The 25756-nt window shown below is 43.4% G+C and overlaps 1 protein-coding gene across 3 annotated transcripts in view; it reads left to right on the top strand.

The window, feature by feature from the left end:
* LOC140480058 (very-long-chain enoyl-CoA reductase-like) overlaps nucleotides 1-25756 on the top strand; it is a 96140-nt gene that overhangs the window by 5692 nt on the left and 64692 nt on the right. The window contains exon 1 of one of the 3 annotated variants that reach the window (XM_072574632.1): nucleotides 22008-22026. The exons of the other annotated variants lie outside the window; for them this stretch is intronic. Coding sequence (XP_072430733.1) covers nucleotides 22024-22026 — 3 coding nt within the window. The 5' untranslated portion in view covers nucleotides 22008-22023. Of the gene's footprint in view, nucleotides 1-22007; nucleotides 22027-25756 lie in introns of those variants that run through there. 3 annotated transcript variants of the gene reach the window in all.

Raw genomic sequence — 25756 nt, 5'->3', positions numbered from 1 at the left:
CACCCTCTGAGTGAAATCATTTCTCCTCATTTTGGTTCTAAATGGCTTCCCCATTATTTTGAAATTGTTTCCCTTGGTTCTAGTCTCCCCCACCAGGGGAACATTTCAACTACATCTACCCTGTTCATCCCTTTGATTATTTTGTAGGTTTCAAAGAGATCATCTCTCATTCTTCAAAACTCTAGAGAATACAGAATCAGTTTGCCCAAACTGTCTTCAGAGGACACTAGCACCACCCTGAGAACCAGCCTCGTCAATGTACATTGTGCACTGTATGGTAACAATGAGCTAGATTTTCCAGGCAGAATCCTTGTTGTAGCACAGTCTGAAGGAAGGTCTGGGAAATTCCTCAATGCCTGGAACCCTCCAAAAGTCTCCATAAGAGCCGGAAACTTTGAATGGTTCAGATGAAATGCACTGAAATAGTTACTCAGGAGCAATTAGAGAGTTAATTTCAAAACTTGAGATCATAATTTTATGGTGAGAGGATACAGATTTAAATGGGATCTGAGGGACAACTTTTTCACACAATTGGTTGTTCCTATGTGGAATGAACTACCAGAGGAAGTGGTAGATGCAGTTATAGTTCCAACATTTAAAAGAAATTTGGACAGGTACACGTGTAGGAAATGTTTAGAAAGACATGGGCCAAATGCAGGTACATGGGACGAGTTTAGATTGGGAAACTTGTTCATCATGGAAGAGTTGGACTGAAGAATCTGTTCCATGCTGTATGACTACGTAGTTTAACTGCTGAGGAACTAATTAAGAGACTCCAAACTTACCTCACACCCCTCTCTAGAACCTTTACATCAACAACCCCCACCCACCTCCCCAAAACCAAACCCTGACCCAAAACCCTCAGCACAGAGACCCTGACACCTCTTCACCCTGACCCCCCCCCACCCCACTCCTCAAACCGAGGGACTCCAGCAAAGTGCCAATCCATGGACCCCAATAACTTCCCCCATGCTGGTATCCGACACATCCCACTGCAGGTCCTGATGCCTCTCACCAGAACCTGAAACAACTCCTCTCCCCATTCCCTTACTAGACTCAATTTCTCCCTCCCCTCAACCCCTGCCACAGTGGCTAGAGCTGACACTCTGCCTAACCTCTCCCCAGCTGCGACCCTACTTACCAGGCACTCTGACACTGCGCTCTCCCAGCACCCTGATATCACCCTGGCCTTCTAGTTGTTAAGACCTTTAAATTTCATACTATGGCCACTAACTGCTGTGAAAAGGGTGTGTGGTTTACTGACCCTGTTCTATGAAAGAACGGTCAAAGTGGAAATATGCTTCTACATTACTGGAATCTCCTCTCAGAAATGCAGAGCTCCCTTGTTTCATTGAACAAAGGGGGAATGTTGTCACTCGCCAAAAATCTGGTTTAATATCTTTCCTGAGATAAGGGCAAATGATTTGTTTTTTTTCACGGGAGGGGAATGTGGGGCAACTTTCCTCACCTGTTGGGAAGGCAGATAATTGGGCAGACAATGAGTGGATGCCATTAAAGTGGCTGTAAATTGATTATTGTATTGCCCTATTTGGTGGCAAGTAAAAAGGGTCTCCTATAGAATAAAGTTTTCGTCCAATGGCATCTTTTTACTGTGTCATTACACATACACACACAACCACAGGTACTGCTCGTGCCCCTTTGGATGCAGAGATAGTTTTAGGGAAATTTAAAACACCCAGGAGATTCGGAGAGTCTCCTCATTCTAGGGACTGGCTCTGAGCTAGCTAGTCAAAAGTAAATACAAGGTTATTTGGTGACAGTATACCGGCCTCTGTGGAGTCATTTCACTTACCCCCCCACACCCCTAAAAAGATGAGGGGTCTCCATGTATTTCTCGTCCAGAACTTAACTGTTGAGGTGGCAAGTTTCTCTCTGAGGCCAATTCCCTCAATTATTTGCCCTTCTCGCCAGCATCCTCACCAACTCCAGGAGGGCAGTGCAGATTCACAAGAATGATTTTGGTTCAAAAAATATAAAATTTTGAGATCTTCGAATACAGTGTTATATTCTTTTGAGAATGCCAGATTAAAAAATGATTCACTGAAGGATTAATGAGGAATGGATTAAAAGGGTAGGTGAGGACAGTCAACAACAAGGAGGCACGATCTTCAAGGTAAACCAGTACTGTTCAGGGGTGGTGTCAGAAAGCACTTATTGATTTTATTTGCTCAGAAATCTAACTTCAGGCAAAGCAGATAAAAGGACAACTTGAGAAGGAGGCATTTAACGCAGGACTGAGGGTGTTGTACTTAAATGCAGGCAGTATATGAACAAATGAGCTTGCAGTTCAGATTGAAATTGGAAGGTATCCAAGGATATAGGTTCTAGGGATAGCATTACAGCCGTACTGAGGGAGGACATTCCCAGAAGTACATCCAGGGAAGTTATTTGGGTGGAACTGAGAAATAAAAAACGGATGATCACCTTATTGGGATTGTATTATAGACCCCCTAATAGTCAGAGGGAAATTGAGAAACAAATTTGTAAGATCTCAGCTATCTGTAAGAATAATAGGGTGGTTATGCTAGGGGATTTTAACTTTCCAAACATAGACTGGGACTGCCATAGAGTTAAGGGTTTATACGGAGAGGAATTTGTTAAGTGTGTACAAGACAATTTTCTGAGTCAGTACATGGATGTACCCACTAGAGAAGGTGCAAAACTTGACCTACTCTTGGGAAATAAGGCAGGTCAGGTGACTGAGGTGTCAGTGGGGAAGCACTTTGGGGCCAGCGACCATAATTCTATTAGTTTTAAAATAGTGATGGAAAAGATAGACCAGATCTAAAATTTGAAGTTCTAAATTGGAAAAAAGCCAATTTTGACCGTATTAGGCAAGAACTTTCAAAAGCTGATTGGGGACAGATGTTCGCAGGGTAAAGGGACGGCTGGAAAATGGGAAGCTTTCAGAAATGAGGTAATGAGAGTCAAGTGAAAGTATATTCCTGTCAGGGTGAAAGGAAAGGCTGGTAGATATAGGGAATGCTGGATGACTAAATAAATTGAGGGTTTAGTTAAGAACAAGAAGGAAGCATAGGTCAGATATAGACAGGATAGATCGAGTGAATCCTTAGAAAAGTATAAAGGCAATAGGTGTATACTTAAGAGGGAAATCAGGAGGGCAAAAAGGGGACATGAGATAGCTTTGGCATATAGAGTGAAGGAGAATCCAAAGAGTTTTTACTAATACATTAAGGACAAAAGAGTAACTAGGAATAGAATTGGGCCCCTCAAAGATCAGCAAGGTGGCCTTTATGTGGAGCCGCAGGAGATGGGGGAGATACTAATTGAGTATTTTGTGTCAGTGTTAACTGTCGAAAAGGACATGGAAGATACCTCAGTGGTTAGCACTGCTGCCTCACAGCATCAGGGTCCCAGGTTCGATTCCAGTCTCGGGGTTACTGTCTGTGGAGTTTGCACATTCTCCCCGTGTCTGCGTGAGTTTCCACCGGGAACTCCGGTTTCCTCCCACAGTCCAAAGAAGTGCAGGTCAGTTGAGTTGACCATGGTAAATTGCCCATAGTGTTAGGTGCGTTAGTCAGAGGGAAATGGGTCTGGGTGGGTTACTCTTCGGAAGGTTGGTGTGGACTGGTTGGGCCGAAGGGCCTGTTTCCACACTGTAGGGAATCTAATCTAATCATATAGAATGTAGAGAAATAGATGGTGACATCTTGAAAAATGTCCATATTACAGTGGATGAAGTGCTGGATGTCTTGAAACGCATAAAGGAGGATAAAACCCTAGGACCATAACACATAGGAGTGGAAGTAAGGCCATTCGGCCCATCGAGTCCACTCTGCCATTCAATCATGGCTGATGGGCATTTCAACTCCACTTACCCGCATTCTCCTCATAGCCCTTAATTCCTTGTGACATCAAGAATTTATCAATCTCTGCCTTGAAGACATTTAGCGTCCCGGCCTCCACTGCACTCTGCGGCAATGAATTCCACAGGCCCATCACTCTCTGGCTGAAGAAATGTCTCCACATTTCTGTTCTGAATTTACCCCCTCTAATTCTAAGGCTGTGTCCACGGGTCCTAGTCTCCTCGCCTAACGCAAACAACTTCTTAGCGTCCACCCTTTCCAAGCCATGTATTATCTTGTAAGTTTCTATTAGATCTCCCCTTAATCTTCTAAACTCCAATGAATACAATCCCAGGATCCTCAGCCGTTCCTCATATGTTAGACCTACCATTCCAGGGATCATCCATGTGAATCTCTGCTGGACACGCTCCAGTGCCAGTATGTCCTTCCTGAGGTGTGGGGACCACAACTGGACACAGTACTCCAAATGGGGCCTAACCAGAGCTTTATAAAGTCTCAGTAGCACAACGGTGCTTTTATATTCCAACCCTCTTGAGATAAATGACAACATTGCATTCCCTTTCTTAATCACGGACTCAACCTGCATGTTTACCTTTAGAGAATCATCAGGTGTACCCTAGAACTCTGTGGGAAGTTAAAGAAGTGATTGCTGGGTCTCTTGCTGAGATATTTGTATCATGGATAGTCACAGGTGAGGTGCCGGAAGACTGGACGTTGGCTAACGTGGTGCCACTGTTTAAGAAGGGTGGTAAGGGCAAGCCAGGGAAATATAGACCGGTGAGCCTGATGTGGGTGGTGGACAAGTTGTTGGAGGGAATCCTGAGGGACAGGATGTACATATATTTGGAAAGGCAAGGACTGATTGGGATTGTCAACATGGCATTCTGTGTGGGAAATCATGTCTCACAAACTTGATTGAGTTTTTTGAAGAAGTAACAAAGAGGATTGAGGGCAGAGCGGTAGATGTGATCTATATGGACTTCAGTAAGGCATTCGACAAGGTTCCCCATGGGAGACTGATTAGCAAGGTTAGATCTCACGGAATACAGAGAGAACTAGCCATTTGGATACAGAACTGACTCAAAGATAGAGGGTGGTGTTGGAGGGTTGTTTTTCAGATTGGAGCCCATAACCAGTGGAGTGCCACAAGGATCGGTGCTGGGCCCTCTACTTTTTGTCATTCACATAAATGATTTGGATGCGAGCGTAAGAGATACAGTTAGTAAGTTTGCAGATGACACCAAAATCGGAGGTGTAGTGGACAGCGAAGAGGATTACCTAAGATTACAACAGGATCTGGACCAGATGGGCCAATGAGCTGAGAAGTGGCTGATGGAGTTTAATTCAGATAAATGCTGCATTTTGGGAAAGCAAATCTTTGGACTTATACACTTAATGGTAAGGTCCTGGGGAGTGTTGCTGAACAAAGAGACCTTGGAGTGCAGGTTCATAGCTCCTTGAAAGTGGAGTCGCAGGTGTATAGGATAGTGAAGAAGGCATTTGATATGCTTTCCTTTATTGGTCAGAGTATTGAGTATAGGAGTTGGGAGGTCATGTTGTGGCTGTACAGGACATTAGTTAGGCCACATTTGGAATATTGCGTGCAATTCTGGCCTCCTTCGTAAGGATGTAGTGAAACTTGAAAGAGATCAGAAAAGATTTACAAGGATGTTGCCAGGGTTGGAGGATTTGAGCTATAGGGAGAGGTTGAATAGGCTAGGGCTGTTTTCCCTGGAGCATCGGAGTTTGAGGGGTGACCTTATAGAGGTTTATAAAATCATGAGGGGTATGGATTGGATAAATAGACAAGGTCTTTTCCCTGGGTTGGGGGTGTCGAGAACTAGAGGGCATAGGTTTAGGGTGAGAGGGGAAAGATATAAAAGGGATCTAAGGGGCAACTCTTTCACGCAGAGGGTGGTGCGTGGTCAAGATCTGTTGTAATCTGAGGTAACCTTCTTCGCTGTCCACTACACCTCCACTTTTGGTGTCATCTGCAAACTTACTAACTCTACCTCTCATGCTCGCATTCAAGTCATTTATGTAAATGACAAAAGGTAGTGGATCCAGCATCAATCCTTGTGGCACTCCACTGGTCGCAGGCCTCCAGTCTGAAAAACAACCCTCCACCACCATTCTCTATTTTTTACCTTTGAATCAGTTCTGTATCCAAATGGCGAGTTCTCCCTGTATTCCATGAGATCTAACCTTGCTAATGAGTCTCCCATGGGGAACCTTGTCGAATGCCTTACTGGAGTTCATATAGATCACATCTACCGCTCTGCCCTCATCAATCCTTTTTTACTTCTTCAAAAAACTCAATCAGGTTTGTGAGACATGATTTCCCACACACAAAGCCATGTTGACTATCCCTAATCAGTTCTTGCCTTTCCAAATGTACATCCTCTCCCTCAGCTTTCCCTCCACTGAGGTCAGGCTCACTGGTCTATAATTCCCTGGCTTATCCTTACCACCCTTCTTAAACAGTGGCACCACATTAGCCAACCTCCAATCTTCTGGCACCTCACCTGTGACTATCGATGATACAAGTATCTCAGCAAGAGGCCCAGCAATCACTTCTCTAGCTTCCCACAGAGTTCTCGGGTACACCTGATAAGGTCCTGGGGATTTATCCACCTTTATGCGTTTCAAGACATCCAGCACTTCCTCCTCTGTAATATAGATATTTTGCAAGATGTCACCATCTATTTCCCTACAGTATATATCTTCCATATCCTTTTCTACAGTAAATTCTGATGCAAAATACTCATTTAGTATCTCCCCCATTTTCTGCAGCTCCACACAAAGGCCGCCTTGCTGATCTTTGAGGGGCCCTATTCTCTCCCTAGTTACCCTTTTGTCCTGAATGTATTTGTAAAAACCCTTTGGATTCTCCTTAATTCTATTTGCCAAAGCTTTTTACCCTCCTGATTTCCCTCTTAAGTATACTCCTACTTCCTTTATGCTCTTCTAAGGATTCACTCGATCTATCCTGACTATACCTTCCATCTTTTTCATTGGAATCTCTTTTGGGATATGCTTCCATCTTTTTCTTAACCAAACCCACAATTTCTTTAGTCATCCAGCATTCCCTGTACCTACCAGCCTCTCCTTTCACCCTGACAGGAATATACTTTCTCTGGATTCTCATTATCTCATTTTTGAAAGCTTCCCATTTTCCAGCCGTCCCTTTACCCTGCGAACATCTGTCCCCAATCAGCTTTTGAAAGTTCTTGCCTAATACCTTCAAAATTGGCTTCTCTTCAATTTAGAACTTCAACTTTTAGATTTGGTCTATCATTTTCCATCACTATTTAAAATCTAATAGAATTATGATCGCTGACCCCAAAGTGCTCCCCCACTGACATCTCAGTCACCTGCCCTGCCTTATTTCCCAAGAGTAGGTCAAGTTTTGCACCTTCTCTAGTGGGTACATCCACATACTGAATCAGAAAATTGTCTTGTACACTCTTAAGAAATTCCTCTCCATCTAAACCTTTAACACTATGGCAGTCCCAGTCTATGTTTGGAAAGTTAAAATCCCCTGTGGGTGGCACAGTGGCACAGTGGTTAGCACTGCTGCCTCACAGCGCCAGAGACCTGGGTTCAGTTCCTGACTCAGGCAACTGACTGTGTGGAGTTTGCACATTCTCCCCGTGTCTGCGTGGGTTTTCTCCGGGTGCTCCGGTTTCCTCCCACAGTCCAAAGGTGTGCAGGTTAGGTGAATTGGCCATGCTAAATTGCCTGTAGTGTTGGGTAAAGGGATAAATGTAGGGGAATGGGTGGGTTGCACTTCGGCGGCTCAGTGTGGACTTGTTGGGCCAAAGGGCCTGTTTCCACACTGTAAGTAATCTACCATAACCACCCTATTACTCTTACAGATAGCTGGGATCTCCTTACAAGTTTGTTTCTCAATTTCCCTCTGACTATTAGGGGGTCTATAATACAATAAGCTTATCATCTCTTTCTTATTTCTCAGTTCCACCCAAATAACTGCCCCGGATGTATTTCTGGGAATATCTTCCCTCAGTACAGCTGTAATGCTATCCCTTATCAAAAACGCCACTCCCGCTCCTCTCTTGCCTCCCTTTCTTTCCTTCCTGTAACACTTGTATCCTGCAACATTAAGGTGCCAGTCCTGCCCATCTCTGAGCCACATTTCCGTAATTGCTATCATATCCCAGTCCCATGTTGCTAACCATGCCCTGAGTTCATATGCCTTTCCTGTTAGGCCCCTTGCATTGAAATAAATGCAGTTTAATTTATTAGTCCTACCTTGTCCCTGCTTGCCCTGACTGTTTGACTCGCTTCTGTTCTCACCTGTAGCAGTCTCAGATTAATCTCTTACCTCACTATCTCCCTGGGTCCCACTCCCCTCCAGTTTACTAGTTTAAATCCTCCCGAGCAGCTCTAGCAAATTTCCCTGCCAGTATATTAGTCCCCTTCCAATTTAGATGCAATCCGTCCTTCTTGTACAGGTCACTTCTATCCCAAAAGAGATTCCAATGATCCAAAAATGTGAACCCGTTTCCCATACACCAGCTTCTCAACCGTGCATTCATCTGCTCTGTCCTCCTATTCCTGCCCTCACTAGCTCGTAGCACCAGGAGTAATCCAAATATTACTACTCTCGAGGACCTCCTTTTTAAATTTCTGCCTAACTCTTTGTAATCTCCCTTCAGAATCTCAACCTTTTCTCTTCCTATGCTGTTGGTTCCAATGTGGACAATGACCTCTTGCTGGCCCCTGTCCCCCATGAGAACATTCTGCACCCTCTCTGAGACATCCTTGATCCCGGCACCACATCATTCTGCTTTTTTGCTGCTGGCCACAGTCTGTACCTGGGACTACAGAATCCCCTAACACAATTGATCTCTTGGAAGTCGACATACCCCTTGTTGTACTAGACCCAGTCTCAATACCAGAAACTTGGCTCTTTGTGCAACGTTCCCCGGAGAATCCATCACCCCCTACATTTTCCAAAACAGCATACCTGTTTGAAATGGGTATATCCACAAAAGACTCCTGCACATGCTGCCTACCTCTCTTACCTTTCCTGGAGTTAACCCATTTATGTGACTGTATCTCAGACTTTACCCCCTTCCTATAACTGCCATCCATCACATAGTGTTGCTGTAGCAAATTCCTCATTGCTTCTAACTGTCTCTCCAACTGATCCATTCAATCTGATAAGATTCGCATCCAACAGCATTTATGGCAGATATAATCCGTAGTAACCCTTAAACTCTATTTAAACTCCCACATCTGACAGAAGCACATATCACTCTGCTAAGGGCCATTTTTGCTCCTTCACAATTTACAAAGCCGTAAAATAACACCGTCTTCTTCCTCTACAAAACACTGCCCTGGGTTAAATCAATAGTTATGGCTTATATTTTAAGTTTAATCAAGAGACATATCTCCAAAAACATATAATCAAGAAAGAACCCACTCTAATCACTACTGCAGCCTTTCTGTTGGACACACTTAAAACAACAATTAACTTATCTGATTCTGTGTTGTGAACTTCGCCCAAACAGTTCCTCCAAGATTAGTTGTGAATTTCACTGTTTGTTAATTTTCCCAGACACACTCCGGTGTCCAGCAATACATAAATTCAAACAGCGAAGGCGGAAACTGTGCAGGTTCTCTCTCTCTCTCTCTCTCTCTCTCTGACCTACACTGTCCTCACTATGTGCTTCCTTTGTCTGTCGTTCTCCCTTTTAAAACTGCTGTTGTTTTGACTTTTTTTCCCAAAGTTCCAAAACAACGCAACAGTATATAAAACAATAATTACTGCTCCTGGAATTCAAGGAAATCACCTCCAGCAGCTAAAATACCTCAAAAAAGGAGCAGCTGTTACAGCCCGAAATTTTTCCCATCCTCCATCTTGGATTACCCAGAATCCTCTTGAAAGGAACAGACCTCCAAGAAGTCTAATTCAAGGATATAAGTTCGATACATCATATGAAGACAATGGATGTAGGTTTGCTCGCTGAACTGGAACGTTTGTTTTCAAACATTTTGTCACCGTCCGAGGCAACATCATTAATGAGCCTCCAGGTGAAACACTGGTGGTATAGCCTGCTTTCTATTTACATAGTTAGGTTTCCTTGGGTTGGTGATACTATTTCCTATGCTATTGTCATTTCCTGTTCTTTTTCTCAGGGGATGGTAAATGGGATCCAAGTCAGTGTGTTTGTTGATAGAGTTCCAGTTGGAATGCCATGCTTCTAGGAATTCTTGCATGTGTCTCTGTTTGGCTTATACTAGGGTGGATGTGTTGTCTCAGTCAAAGTGGTGTCCTTCCTCATCCCTATGTAAGGATACTAGTGAGAGAGGGTCATGTCTTTTTGTGGCTAGTTGATGTTCATGTGTCCTGGTGGCTACTTTTCTGCCTGTTTATCCAATGTGGTGTTTGTTACATTTCTTGCAAGAAATTTTGTAGATGAGATTAGCTTTGTTTGTTGTCTGAATAGGGTCTTTCAAATTCATTAGCTGCTGTTTTAGTGTGTTGGTGGGTTTGTGGGCTACTATGATGCCAAGAGGTCTGAGTAGTCCGGCAGTCATTTCCGAGATGTCTTTGTTATAGGGGAGAATGGCTAGGATTTCTGGATATGTTTTATCTGCCTGTTTGGGTTTGTGGATTAGTGGTGCTGGAAGAGCACAGCAGTTCAGGCAGCATCCAAGGAGCTTCGAAATCGACGTTTCGGGCAAAAGCCCTTCATCAGGAATAAAGGCAGTCAGCCTGAAGCGTGGAGAGATAAGCTAGAGGAGGATGGGGGTGGGGAGAAAGTAGCATAGAGTACAATGGGTGAGTGGGGGAGGGGATGATGGTGATAGGTCAGGGAGGAGAGGGTGGGGTGGATAGGTGGAAAAGGAGATAGGCAGGTAGGACAAGTCCGGACAAGTCATGGGGACAGTGCTGAGCTGGAAGTTTGGAACTAGGGTGAGGTGGGGGAAGGGGAAATGAGGAAACTGTTGAAGTCCACATTGATGCCCTGGGGTTGAAGTGTTCCGAGGCGGAAGATGAGGTGTTCTTCTGCCAGGCGTCTGGTGGTGAGGGAGCGGCGGTGAAGGAGGCCCAGGACCTCCATATCCTCGGCAGAGTGGGAGGGGGAGTTGAAATGTTGGGCCACGGGGCGGTGTGGTTGATTGGTGCAGGTGTCCCGGAGATGTTCCCTAAAGCGCTCTGCTAGGAGGCGTCCAGTCTCCCCAATGTAGAGGAGACCGCATCGGGAGCAACGGATACAATAAATGATATTAGTGGATGTGCAAGTAAAACTTTGATGGATGTGGAAGGCTCCTTTAGGGCCTTGGATAGAGGTGAGGGAGGAGGTGTGGGCGCAGGTTTTACAGTTCCTGCGGTGGCAGGGGAAAGTGCCAGGATTGGAGGGTGGGTTGTAGGGGGGCGTGGACCTGACCAGGTAGTCACGGAGGGAACGGTCTTTGCGGAAGGCGGAAAGGGGTGGGGAGGGAAATATATTCTTGGTGGTGGGGTCTGTTTGGAGGTGGCGGAAATGTCGGCGGATGATTTGGTTTATGTGAAGGTTGATAGGGTGGAAACCCACACAGACAGTTGCCCGAGGCTGGAATCCAACCTGGGACCCTGCCGGTATGAGGCAGCAGTGCTAACTACTGAGCCGGCATGCCACCCGTTGGTTGGACCAAACGGTCTGTTTCAATACCATTTGACTGGAGCCACTGTGGGTGGCCCAGTTGGATGGGCAGAGGGAGCAGTTGTTCTGGGTGGCCCTGGAAACACAGATCCGGATGCAGACTCGAGAAGATAATGTTAACCTGAAACTGAAAACACAGATGAGGTTCCTGGCAGCTCTCATTTTGTTGCTTTGCAGGAAAGGGACATTGACTACACATGACTGAGCACTCCACCACCAAGTGGTGCCATTCCCAGTAAATGCAGCTTATTATAAATAGACATTTTTTGTTACTTGGAGAATTCTTGCCTTGTCTTATCACTCTTTTGTTCAGGAAACATTTAATTCTGACAAAGGGTTACATGAATATGTCTCTGATTTGCAAGTACATACTGATATTGAGTATTTGCAGCAATTTCTGTTCTTATTTCATGGATTCAAAACCTGACTCAGTGGTGACCAAAATGATGTCTTCACTGGGTGCATTTTCTGGTGCAGGATGCACAAGACTCCATTTTGGTAAAGACCAAACAGAAGTGTCCTGTACCCCTGACAGAAACAGACAGTAGGCAGTTAACATGTCTAGTTTTGTACCCTTTAACTTCATCTTACATCTGAGGCAGACTGTATGAACACTACTGTTCCCTACAACACCAACACTAGGCAGCATGGAGTGAGAAGCAAGTTAGCATGCATTTAATCATCACTAGTCCTAATTGTGAGATCTTTGACCTCAGTCCTGACAGTGACTTCCAGGCAACTCCTGTCCAATCTCACCTTAGGTAAAAGTGAGTACTGCAGATGCTGGAGATTGGAGTCAAGAGCGTGGTGCTGGAAAAGCTTCCGAGGTAAGGCAGCATCTGAGGAGCAGGAAAATTGACATTTCAGGCAAAGGGTTTTTGCCCAAAACGTCGATTTTCCAGCAATCTCTCCCTAGACCTGGTCCCAACCCCTAACCTTACCCTGCCCCATCTAATCACACCCCAAGATTCTCTCCCCATTCACGATAACATTGCAGCCACCCATGACATTATTTACCCACCTATTATCTCACTCTGAGACATAGCCCTTCATCCTCCTCAACCCTATGATATGACTGAATCACTTACCTGGAGATTGTTATGAGGAAGATACAGCGATAGAAACCCACATATGTTTGTGCACAAAACAGTCCAAGGACCAAAGTCCCACACTCCTTCAATCTCCCCATTGGAACGGGGAGTGCTCTTCGGGTGAAATGCCTACGACTGCAGCAAAATTTCTAGCCACACAAAACAAAATTCACGGTTTGATTTTTTTACCTCAGAAAATACCTAGATTTGACTCTGATTTTTACCTCGTGTTCATAACATTTCATTGGGTTGTTATCATGTACAAACTAATGATCACACAGAGGGGAGACAATTTTCTTTGTTTGCTATTTATAGCAAAATGAATAATCTTTTCCTTATACACACATCAATGGTGTTTCTATAATTAGCACACAAAAGGAAATCTTAGCTTCTTGTCACTGTAGAACTTAGTCCAATCGTACCTTACCAAGAAAAGTATCTGTGGTTTTAATGCATTACATGGCTTAAAAATGATCAAAGTATTGAAAGATTACATAAACAGAGGAGCCAGGCTTGCACTTTGCGAAAAACATTTGAAACCAGAGATTACATTACAGATTGTAGCTGACTCCAACTCAACTGATACTCGATATCATAATTAATGGCTAGATTATTTCTGTAGATGTAAATGGTTGCTGTGCTTTGATGTCTGTGTTGATTATAGAATTGGTCGTTAGCTGTAACAATCTCTGATCACTTTATTCTGAGGGCTTTTTTGTTAGAATGAAGGATTACAACAGAATTTCTGAAGAAAGTTATGATTCTAGGATGTTGCAGTCACTGTATATTAATTTATATTTAAAAATACCAGAATCTACTTGAGATTTAGTGTTTCATTGAATTCCTTCATTGTTGTTAGCATAAAGGCTTTAAAAACCTTTAAAAACTGAGAAAATTGCCTCTGGTATTCCATTGCAATAATTAACTGTTTCTCCAAAAACTATCAGTGTTTAGTGGAGAGGAAAAATTTGTACATTTTGCAATTTGCAATTACAGGGTAATTTGTCAAGGTATATAATTGATTGGCAGTTCTTTTTTGACTTGAACAGACGGTTATTTAAATCCACCTGGTAGCTTTGAAGTATTTATCAGTCAGTCTTTTGCTCATTAGCACCTTCAAAGTAACTTGTATCCGTCAGAAAGCTTGAAGGAAGAGCGTTGGTCAAGGCTTGTGCTGTCATTGGGTGAAGGTGAAAGAGCCACTGTCTGAAAATTAATGACAACAGTGGCAGATGGAGTTTAACTTAGATAAATGTGAGGTGCTACCTTTTTGGAAAATAACTCTTAGCAGGACTTATACACTTAATGGTAAGGTCCTAGGGAGTGTTGCTGAACAAAGAGACCTTGGAGTGCAGGTTCATAGCTCCTTGAAAGTGGAGTCGCTCGAAGATAGGATAGTGAAGAAGGTGTTTGGTATGCTTTTCTTTATTGGTCAGAGTATTGAGTACAGGAGTTGGGAGATCATGTTGTGGTTATGCAGGACATTGGTTAGGCCACTTTTGGAATATTGTATGCAATTCTGGTCTCCTTCCTATCAGAAAGATGTTGTGAAACTTGAAAGGGTTCAGAAAAGATTTACAAGGATGTTGCCAGGGTTGGAGGATTTGAGCTATAGGGAGAGGTTGAGTAGGCTAGGGCTGTTATCCTTGGAGCATCAGAGACTGAGGGGTGACCTTATAGAGGTTTATAAAATCATGAGGGGCATGGATAGGGTAAATAGACAAAGTATTTTCCCTGGGGTTGGGGAATCCAGAACTAGAGGGCGTAGGTTTAGGATGAGAGGGGAAATATAGAAAAGAGACCTAAGGGGCAACATTTCACACAGAGGGTGGTACGTGGATGGAATGAGCTGCCAGAGAGAGTGGTGGAGGGTGGTACAATTGCAACATTTAAAAGGCATTTGGATGGGTATATGAATAGGAAGGGTTTGGAGGAATATGGGCCAGGTGCTGGCAGGTGGAACTAGATTGGGTTGGGATATCTGGTCGACATGGACAAGTTGGACCGAAGGGTTTGTTTCCATGCTGTACATCTCTATGACTCTTTGACTGTATGACAACAGATGTAAATGATCCATTGTTTTCATTACAATCAAACTTGTTGAACTTAACCTCTGTAAATGTCCATATTGTAGTGCTTCTTGTGTTTGCTTGCTTTATTACTGTAAAGTGAATCTGTTTATCTGTTAATCCATAAAGCAAGTTTTGGTGTAAAGTTATTCTGGCACCTCCGAAAGACAAGAGTCTAAAGTTGAAGACAGGAAAAAAATAAAAGTTGGGATAAAAATTTCTCAGGCAAGTTAGCATAAACGTTGACTGAGATTTGGGATGTTAGCTAGGGCCTCCATTGGGAGAGTAAACAGAAAATAAGGAAAATGAATTCCAAATATATAACAGCTTAGATTTTAGTTTCAGTTAAGACTTTCACCATCTCAAATAAAATTGCAGGCCCAGATTTTATAGCGGTAACGATGGCAAAACTCACAGTGTATGCTGTCATTCATTCATTGAAGCTGACAGCAACTTCCAAAGGCTGCACATGTGCAGAGTAACATGGACGTTCAGGAGTTGCAGTGATTCTACATTTCTCCAGAGACTGTGCTATTGAGGCACCCCATCCCTTCCCCACTCTGCAATTAGTAGAAATCAACTGATTTTTATTTTATTCATTCATGGGATGTGGGCGTCTCTGGCTAGGCCAGTCTTTATTGCCCATCCCTAATTATCCAGAGGGCAGTTAAGAGCCAACCACTCTGCTGTGGATCTGCAGTCATATGTAGGCCAGACCCCGGGTAAGCATGGCAGATTTACCTCCCTGAAGGACGGTAGTGAACCAGATGGGTTTTTCCTGACAATTGACTGTGGTTTCATGGTTCTCATGAGACTTAAATTCCAGACTCTTTATTGAATTGAGAAATTCCACTCTTACAACAGTTTAGTCTCATTTTAAAACTCCTTGAAAATGTTACCTTTCAGTGAATGAAGTATTAAACTGGGCTTTTAACAGATGACTGATTTCTAATTTTTGTTATATACAGTAACCAAGCAGTTATTGGATCTGAATTTGCATGAATTGAATTAGTTTTATTGTCACATGTGAAAAGTTACACCACTTACAGCATCACTTGAAGGCAACTCAAAATGTTGACCCTGTCTCTTTAACAGAAACAGTTTTATTTAACTAAGATGATTTGCTGTAATATTGTATATGAGAAGCACTCTATATGATACAGATGAGGTATGAGCATACAGATGACACTATTCATACTATAAACATTAACTCTGTTGCTCCAAGCACTACTTGTGTTTTCATGTCCCATTACCCTAAGATCACTGACCTGCACTGGACAACAAATCCAGCAAAATCTCAATTTAAAATTCCATAAATTCTTCTTTTTCAATCCCACTCTTGCCTTGTTCCTTGCTACATCAGAAAAATTCTCTGGCTGTACAATCTTCCAAGATCTCTGCACCTTCCAATTCTGGCCTTTTCTACATTGCAATATTTTTCACACCACCAGCCGCCTGGGCACTATCAGCAGAACTATAACATCTTTATGTGGCTCATGTCACATTTTGTTTGATAACAAGGGAGTTGAGGGTTATGGAGGGTAGACGTGAAAGTGGAGTTGAGGCCACAGTCAGCCATGATCTCATTAAATAATGGAGCACTCTGATGGTGCTGAATAGCCTCTCTCTGCTTCTAATTCTTGTGCTCATTAACCACTCCTGTCGAGTGTATTAGAACTTTTTACTACATTAAAGGTGCTATACCAATGGAAGTTGCTGTTGCTAGTGTCTAGGTCCTAAATTAAGGTGTTATCTCACTTTAGCCTCTCACTCACTTTATTTTGTCCTCCTTTTAAGTTGCTCCTTAAAACCACCCCTTTGGCCACAAGTTTAGTCACCTGCACTAGTGTCTCCTTGGGTGGTTTGGAGTCAAATGCTATTTGGTAATGCTGTTATGAAACACTTTACTACACCACCAACTACAATACATTGTTGTCGATTACTGATCAGTGCTAGCTTTAGAATTTTTGGGCTGAACTTCCCAGCCCTTGTGCGTCATGAGTATTGATGAGTCAGTGAGATATTAGGTTGAAATGGAGAGAAATGAAATTCTCAACATCAAGAAAAAACCCCAACTCTTGAAACAGTTGTTCCATGACCAGACAAGAATCTAACTAATATGTGAAGAGGGGGCTAATTATATCCATTACATATCTTAGTATTCTATTATTACTGAAGTTAAAAATCACACAACACCAGGTTATAGTCTAACTGGTTTAATTGGAAGCACACTAGCTTTCGGAGCGTTGCTCCTTCATCAGGTGGAAAGCTAGTTGGACTATAACCTGGTGTTGTGTGATTTTTAACTTTGTTCACCCCAATCCAACACCAGCATCTCCAAATTATTATTACTGAATGTAACCTCTTTAATGGGTAGATTCCCATTTTTCCTGCCACCAGATAGAAACTACATGGTGACAATTCCTGACTTGAAAGTCTGAGCTGGTGTACTTGGTGATTCCAGCTTATTGCTTGCTCATCTGGATCTCCATTTTGAACAGCAATCCCAATATCTCAGGGCATCCTTCATGCGCAGCAACTGCCCATGTACCCCACAAATGGATATTGGCATCTTATAGTACCAGCCTCACTATCTCCATAGAATCGCTATAGCATGGAAGCAGACCTTTCGGTCCATTGACTCCTCCAAAGAGCAATCCACCCAGACCCATCCCCTAACCTTATTCCTGTAACCCTGCATTTCCCTTGGCTAATCTACCTAGCCTGCACATTCCTGCGCAATGGGCAATTTAGCATGGCCAATCCACCCTAACCTGCACATCTTTGAAGTGTGGGAGGGAACCAGAGGAAACCTATGCCGACACACAGAACACCCCAGAGACAGTAACCCAAGATTGGAATTGAACTTGGGTCCCTGGCACTGTGAGGCAGCAATGCTAACCACTGAGCTACTTTGCTGCCACATCGCTAATGGCACATCCCCAATCCACTCTGGAGTACACTAGCACATTTTCTTGCAGTGTTGCTGCTAGGATACTCTGTAAACAACACCCAGGTACTCATCTCAGGTTGGATTTGGGTGCAACTCAGGACTTCTCATTTGCTCTCTTCTTGCACACTCACTTTACGGCTACTTAGATGTCTGCCTTGCCTTGCCCTTTTCTCGTGCTTTGTCTTTCAGCCCTTAAAACATAGATTGCAATAGAATACACCAATAGAATACACCAAGCAGAGAGGGCAAGCTACTCCATGTCTTTATTTTCAGCTTAGTATACTTTAAAGCCATCTTCTCTAAAAAATCATAGACATGAAAGACTTTAATTTCTATTGTGGTTTTCACACCATTTCAAGCATGTTTCAACCATTGAATTAGAGTTAGAGCTGCAATGTAGATTAGATTTTTGTTAAGATTAGATTCCCTACAGTATGGAAACAGGACATTTGGCCCAACAAGTCCATACCACACTGACCCTATGAAGAGTAACCCACCCAGACCCACTTCCCTCTGACTAATGCACCTAACACTATGGGCAATTTAGCATGGCCAATTCACCTAATCTGCACATCTTTTGATAGTGGGAGGAAACCGGAGCACCCGGAGGAAACCCACGCAGACACGGGGAGAATGTACAAACTCCACACAGACAGTCGCCCGGGGCTGGAATCAAACCCGAGGCCCTGATGCTGTGAGGCAGCAGTGCTAACCACTGTGCCACTGTGCTGCCCCTAGGAATTGTGGGAATCAGTTTGCAAACAGCAAAGTCCCTCAATCATCAATGTGGTAATGACCAGTTAGTCAGTCTGCCTTAATGATTGAAATCGATGCTAGCAATTCTCAGCAGGTCAGGAAGAATCTTTGGAGAGCGAAACAGAGTTAACGACCTTTCATTTGTGTTGGTGATGAAGGATAAATATTGGCCAGGCCACTGGGAGATCTTCTCTCTTTTTTCAAATCGTCCTGCACTAAGGTATTGGCTGAACCCAGCACCTTCACCTTCAAAAGTGATAATATTACAACTGACCTGCTGAAATAAGGAAAGGCTGGAGAATAAAAAGCAACAATATTGAATGATGGGGTGAACAGATGTGAAAAATTGTCTTAAATATTTAATTCTTGATTTAGTTTGATTACCCTAGATTTGTTGATGTTCTTAATGACCGTGGGCAAGCTGATAAATGAGTCATCCCAGGAGATGGGAATTTCCTTAAACTTTCTAGGAGCGTCTAAGAGTTAATGAACTTGTGAAAATGAAGCGCACCAAATGATGAAGGCTGGGATATAGCTTTACGATATGTAAACAACATGAGCAGCTGGGATGGGGGAGGGGCAGTAGCGCAAAATACCACAGCAGTTGTTTTAAAAGGTCATGATTTGATGATTCTGGGGGCCAGTGTACTCACTTACTGTACTAATGCAGCTGCGGTATTGAGTGTGTGTGTAGTTGGCTCCTTGAATCTGTATTGGATTTGTTCAATGGAAACCTGTGGTTTCTTGTGTTACACTTAACAAATGTGCTTGTTCTCCATCTAATCAGTGGAGCTATGTATATTTTTTCAATAGTTTCAGCCACTCATGCAGCATTTCTGTAGACACCGGCAAAGTTCAGCTCCATAGTGCCAATATTTTTGGCACCATGGGAAACCAGTCAAATGTAAAAAATTGTGTGAGTGCCACACTTCACTGTCGCAGGTTATAATCACCTATGTGTGCTTGTCTTGGAAGTATAAAGAATGGACAGCTCTTGATGTCAGTCAGTGTGAAATGTTGATTTTTGGCACCCAAGCTGCCATATTGAACCTCACCTCCCCTGTTAACTCCTCCTTCCCTATATAGGAGAAGCATGAGGGACCACCCCTTAACCACCACAGTCTAAAGTCATCACCATAGATGTGAAATGCTTTTGACTATCTGCTTGCTGTTGCAGAGTTAGCTGAAGTGCTGCATTGTTGGTGTTGAGGGATGTTCTTTCAGTCCAGAGAGAGTGGAATTGGATGTTCAGAAGGAGCACTGTGCTTCTGAAAGGCCCCAAAACACAACACGTGCTCCCAGCCATGGGAATAATAGCTGCAGTTCCCCATGGGCTGCAGCTTCAGTGGGAGATGGAGCGGATGTAGCAGAGGAGACAAGCCGTTTATAGAGAGAGGAAGGGAAGGGAGAAAAGGTTTTCTGCAGCAGACTGAGATAGGTCCTCAGAGCACTTGGGCTTATAGACATTTACGGCACAGGAAGAGGCCATTCGGTCTATCATGTCCACTCTGATCAGTCAACAAAGATCTGACTACACCAATTCTATTTTCCAGCTTTTGGCCCATAGCCCTGGAAACTATGGCAATGCAGCTTACATCAATTGCTGCTTAAAAGTTTCAACTGCTGCTTAAGAGTTTCCGACTAAATTACTCTTTCAAGCATTAAGTTCCAAACTCTGAATGAAAAAATCTCAACTCTCATCTTAAGCTTCTATCTCTTCCCATAAATCTACACTCCTTTGGTTATTGATGCCTCTACCAATGGACAAAAATGTCTTTCCATCCACCATATTGCTGCTTCTTATTATTGAGACTTCTTCAAACTCAACCCTTAAGGCAACACCAGTGTGTTGCAGCATTAACATTTCACTAGCAACCCAGAGTAGGGCAAGGATGGCACTGCCAGTGGCTGGAAAAATGGTCCTGGCCCACCATTCCTATGTCAGCTGGAATAGATGGCATTGCCACATAATGTAGATGGCCTTACATCTGGACTTGGGAGTTATGGAGTTCTGGGTATCACAGAAGCAGGAACTGCATTGTCTTCTTTCTAAACAGGGATGCATGAGAATCCTGCATTTTTCCTTGATACTAGGCTTCCCAATGATGCAAAAAGCCATCTAATGCACGCACACATGGTTTTATGAGCTCCACGTCTCGATAGGAAAATATACTGGAGCCACAAGGGAGACCACTCACTCATGCAGCTGGTGCATACTCCCACCCAGAATATGTTGCAAACTGCCTGCTTATTCTGGGCAGTGGTATAGATGCAACAGCTAGTTATTCATGGCCATCATATCAAATCAGTGGGGGTTTGCTTGATTATATGCTTACCTATTCTATACCTGGCTAATGGACCTCGCTGGAGTGTGTGTCCAAGGTGAACTGGCCATGCTAAATTGCCCATAGTGTCCAGGGATGTGTAAGCTCAGTGGGTTAACCATGGGAAATGCAGCGTTCAGGGTCAGGCTGGGGACGGTGGTGGGATGGTCTTCAGAGGGTTGGTGCAGACTTGATGGGCTGAATGGCCTGCTTTCACACTGTAGGGATTGTACAAAAAAAGAACCTGGCAAATGTTATGTTTTGTCATCAGGAGAGTACAGGACTAGGATCCAGGATTTTACCAGCAGCTTTAGGAGGAGGAAGGAACCAGCACATTCACAGCCTGTAAATATATCAGATTCTGGTTCCCCTGAATGTTCCCATTGCACCAAATTTCTTACCTTACCATCCTTTTGTTACAGACGATCACTGTGCCTCCCTGAAAATCCTGAAATAAAGGCAATAATTCTAAACCAACACCTTCCACAACAGTTAATAAAAACAGAACTCAGAGCTCACTCTGTTCATCTCCTTCATGCCATTGGCTGTCTCAGTGCTCCAGTGCAGTGCAATTCCTGTGAGTGTAGCACCATTGGTGGAAAGCTGCAGACTTTCAATGGAAGAAACTGCTAGAGGTCTTTGAGGAAGCCCCTTCAGCAGATGTTAGTCTTGGAGGGACAAATTTTGGATGACACCATCTTGGTTAGTGTGATGGACAGAGAGAGTTCAGGTGAAAAGTGACAACTTCTCCAATTATGGGGGTCTGTGCCATTTCCTGTGTGAGAGGCAGCACATGGAACCTTGTCAGTTCCCTGCTGTTTTGCTGTTACTGCCATCTATTAATGGGCCACCTTATTCAGCAAAAGGGCAGCAAGTGTGTCTGTACTTCCGATGGGCCTGTCAGAGTGGAACTGTGATGTACAGGTGTGAGGTTTACAGCAGTGGTGAACATAAATGTGTGAGGGTTGGATGAAACCTGTGAATCAAGATTAGAGTGGTGATGGAAAAGCACAGCCGGTAAGGAAATTGACATTTTCCTGTTCCTCAGATGCTGCCTGATCTGCTGTGCTTTTCCAGCACCACTCTAGGGGGATTCTGGGTAATCCAAGATGGAGGACAGGAAAACTTTCTGGCTGTACCAGTTGCTCCTTTATTGAGGTGTTTTAGGTGCTGGAGGTGATTTCCTCGAATTCCAGGAGCAGCAATTACTGTTTTATATGCTGTTGCATTGTTTTGGAACTTTGGAGAAAAAGAGTAAAAAAAAAACAGCAGTTTTAAAAGGGAGAAAAACAGATAAAGGAAACACATGGTGAGGTCACTGCAGAAGAGAGAGAGAAAGAAACTGATACAGCAGTGAATCTGCACGGTTACTGTCTTTGCTGTTTGAATTCATGTATCGCTGGACATCGGAGTGCCTCTGGGAAAGTTAACAAACAGTGAAATTCACTGGAGGAACTGTTTGGGTGAAGTTCAAAGCACAGAAGCAGATAAGTGTATTCTTTTTTAAGTGGGACCTACAGAAGTAGTGAGTAGAGTGGGTTCTTTCTTGATTATATGCTTTTTGAGGTATGTCTCTTGATTAAACTTAAAATATAAGCCATAACTATTAATTTAACCTGGGGCAGTGTTTTGTAGAGGAATAAGATGGTGTTATTTTCTGGGCCTGTAAATTGTGAAGGAGCAAAAATGGCCTTTAGTAGAGTGATATGTACTTCTTGTCAGATGTGGGAGTTTAAAGAGAATTTAAGGGTTACTACGGATTATATCTGCCCATAAATGCTGTTGGATGCGAATCTTATCAGAATGAATTGATCATTTGGAGAGACAGTTAGAAGCAATGAGGAATTTGCAACAGCAACAGTATGTGATGAATGGCAGTTATAGGAAGGGGGGGGGAAGTCTCAGATACAGTCACATAGCTGGGTTAACTCCAGGAAAGGTAAGAGAGGTAGGCAGCTAGTGCAGGAGCCTTCTGTGGCTATACCCATTTCAAACAGGTATGCTGTTTTGGAAACTTTTGGGGATGATGGATTCTCAAGGGAACGTAGCACGAACAGCTAAGTTTCTGGTATTGAGACTGGCTGTAATGCAACGAGGGGTACGTCGGCTTCCAAGAGATCAATTGTATTTGGGAGCCCTCTAATTCGAGGTAGAGACAGACGTTTCTGTGGCCAGCAGCGAAAAAGCAGAATGGTGTGTTGCCTACCTGGTGCCAGGATCAAGGCTGTCTCGGAGAGGGTGCAGAATGTTCTCACGGGGGAGAGGGGCCAGCAAGAGGTCATTGTCCACATTGGAACCAACAATATAGGAAGGGAAAAGGTTGAGATTCTGAAGGGAGATTACAGAGAGTTAGGCAGGAATTTAAAAAGGAGGTTCTCGAGAGTAGTAACATCTGGATTACTCCCAGTGCTACGAGCTAGTGAGGACAGGAATAGGAGAATAGAGCAGATGAATGCATGGCTAAAGAGCTGGTGTATGGGAGAAGGATTCACATTTTTGGATCGTTGGAATCTCTTTTGGGATAGAAGTGACCTGTATAAGAAGGACACTTTGCATTTAAATTAGCAGGAACTAATATACTGGCAGGGAGGTTTGCTCGAGCTGCTCTGGAGCATTTAAACTAGTAAGGTGGGGAGAGGAGTTGAGGAGGGATCCAGGGAGATAGTGAGGAAAGATATCAATCTGAGGCTGGTACAGTTGAGAACAGAAGTGAGTCAAACAGTCAGAGCAGGCAGGGACAAGGTAGGACAAATACATTAAACTGCATGTATTTCAATGTAAGAGGCCTAACAGGGAAGTCAGATTAACTCAGGGCATGGTTAGGAACAGGGGACTAGGATATCATAGTAATTACAGAAACATGGCTCAGGGATGGGCAGGACTGGCAGCTTAATGCTAGAAAGGATAGAAATGCTACAGGAAGGGTAGAAAGGGAGGCAAGAGAGGAGGGGGAGTGGCATTTTTGATAAGGGATAGCATTAGAGCTGTGCTGAGGGAGGATATTCCTGGAAATACATCCAGGGAAGTTATTTGGGTGGAACTGAGAAATAAGAAAGGGATAATCACCTTATTGGGATTGTATTATAAACCCCCTAATAGTCAGAGGGAAATTGAGAAACAAACTTATAAGGAGATCTCCGCTATCTGTAAGAATAATAGAGTGGTTATGGTAGGGGATTTTAACTTTCCAAACATAGACTGGGACTGCCATAGTGTTAAGGGTTTAGATGGAGAGGAATTTGTTAAGTGTGTACAAGAAAATTTTCTGATTCAGTACGTGGATGTACCCACTAGAGAAGGTGCAAAACCTGACCTACTCTTAGGTGACTGAGGTGTCAGTGGGGGAGCACTTTGGGGCCAGCGACCATAATTCTATTAGATTTAAAATAGTGATGGAAAAGGATGGACCAGATCTAAAAGTTGAAGTTCTAAATTGGAGAAAGGCCAATTTTGATGGTATTAGGCAAGAACTTTCAAAAGCTGATTGGGTGCAGATGTTCGCAGGTAAAGGGATGGCTGGAAAATGGGAAGCCTTCAGAAATGAGATAATGAGATTCCAGAGAAAGTATATTCCAGTTAGGGTGAAAGGAAAGGCAGTTAGGTATAGGGAATGCTGGTGACTAAAGAAATTGTGGGTTTGGTTAAGAAAAAAAGGAAGCATATGTAAGGTATAGTCAGGATAGATCGAGTGAATCCTTAGAAGAGTATAAAGGCAGTAGGAATATACTTAAGAGGGAAATCAGGAGGGCAAAAAGGGGACATGAAATAACTCTTAGATAGAGTTAAGGAGAATCCAAAGGGATTTTACAAATAGATTAAGGACAAAAGGATTACTAGGGAGAAAAGAGCCCCACAAAGATTAGCAAGGCGGCCTTTGTGTGGAGCCGCAGAAAATGGGAGAGATACTAAATGAGTATTTTGCATCAGTATTTACTGTGGAAAAGGATATGGAAGATATAGAATGTAGGTAAATAGATGGTGACTTCTTGCAAAATGTCTATATTACAGAGGAGGAAGTGCTGGATGTCTTGAAATGGGTAAAAGTGGATAAATCCCCAGGACCTGATCAGGTGTACCCGAGAACTCTGTGGGGAAACTAGAGAAGTGATTGCTGGGCCTCTTACTGAGATATTTGTATCATCGATAGTCACAGGTGAGGTGCCAGAAGACTGGAGGTTGGCTCACGTGGTGTCACTGTTTAAGAAGGGTGGTAAGGACAAGCCAGGGAACTGTAGACCAGTGATGCTGACATCGGAGGTGGACAAGTTGTTGGAGGGAATCCTGAGGGACAGGATGTACATGTATTTGGAAAGGCAAGGACTGATTAGGGATAGTCAACAAGGCTTTGTGCATGGGAAATCATGTCTCACAAACTTGATTGAGTTTTTTGAAGAAGTAACAAAGAGGATTGAGGAGGGCAGAGCGGTAGATGTGATCTATATGGACTTCAGTAAGACATTCGACAAGGTTCCCCATGGGAGACTGGTGAGCAAGGTTAGATCTCATGAAATACAGGGAGAACTAGCCTTTTGGATACAGAACTGGCTCAAAGGTAGAAGACAGAGGGTGGTGGTGGAGGGTTAATTTTCAGACTGGAGGCCTGTGACCAGTGGAGTGCCACAAGGATCTCCAAGGATTTCTCTTTCATAGGTTATTGATAGATAAATGTACCTTCAAGAGAGCTGTGTTAAGGGCAGTCTGCAGAAGCTGGTGGCTTGGCAGTTCTGTCTCTACTGTTCAAGTTTTCCTGGTCTTATATCCCAAAGCATTGGATTGTGTCATTGGCTTTTATTATTATCAATATGCTAAATTCAAACTTGATTGGAATCTGGTATTTTTTTGGGTATAATTTAAACTGATTGGCTCAATTTGAATTTGTCTTTGTCTCCTGGCAAACAGCTACTCTAACTGCTGGACCAAAAGGTTACATTATATTTCGTTCAGAACACTTGGAGCTGTCAGGTATTTCTGTTAGCTTTTGACTTTCCTAAAGGTACGGTATACTTTTACACCTTCATAACACCCTGTCTGTTATCATG

Source organism: Chiloscyllium punctatum, chromosome 7 (genome assembly GCF_047496795.1).
Source record: "Chiloscyllium punctatum isolate Juve2018m chromosome 7, sChiPun1.3, whole genome shotgun sequence".
Taxonomy (NCBI): domain Eukaryota; kingdom Metazoa; phylum Chordata; class Chondrichthyes; order Orectolobiformes; family Hemiscylliidae; genus Chiloscyllium; species Chiloscyllium punctatum.
Note: the sequence above shows the minus strand (reverse complement) of the source record. Positions and strands in the feature narration are given on the sequence as shown.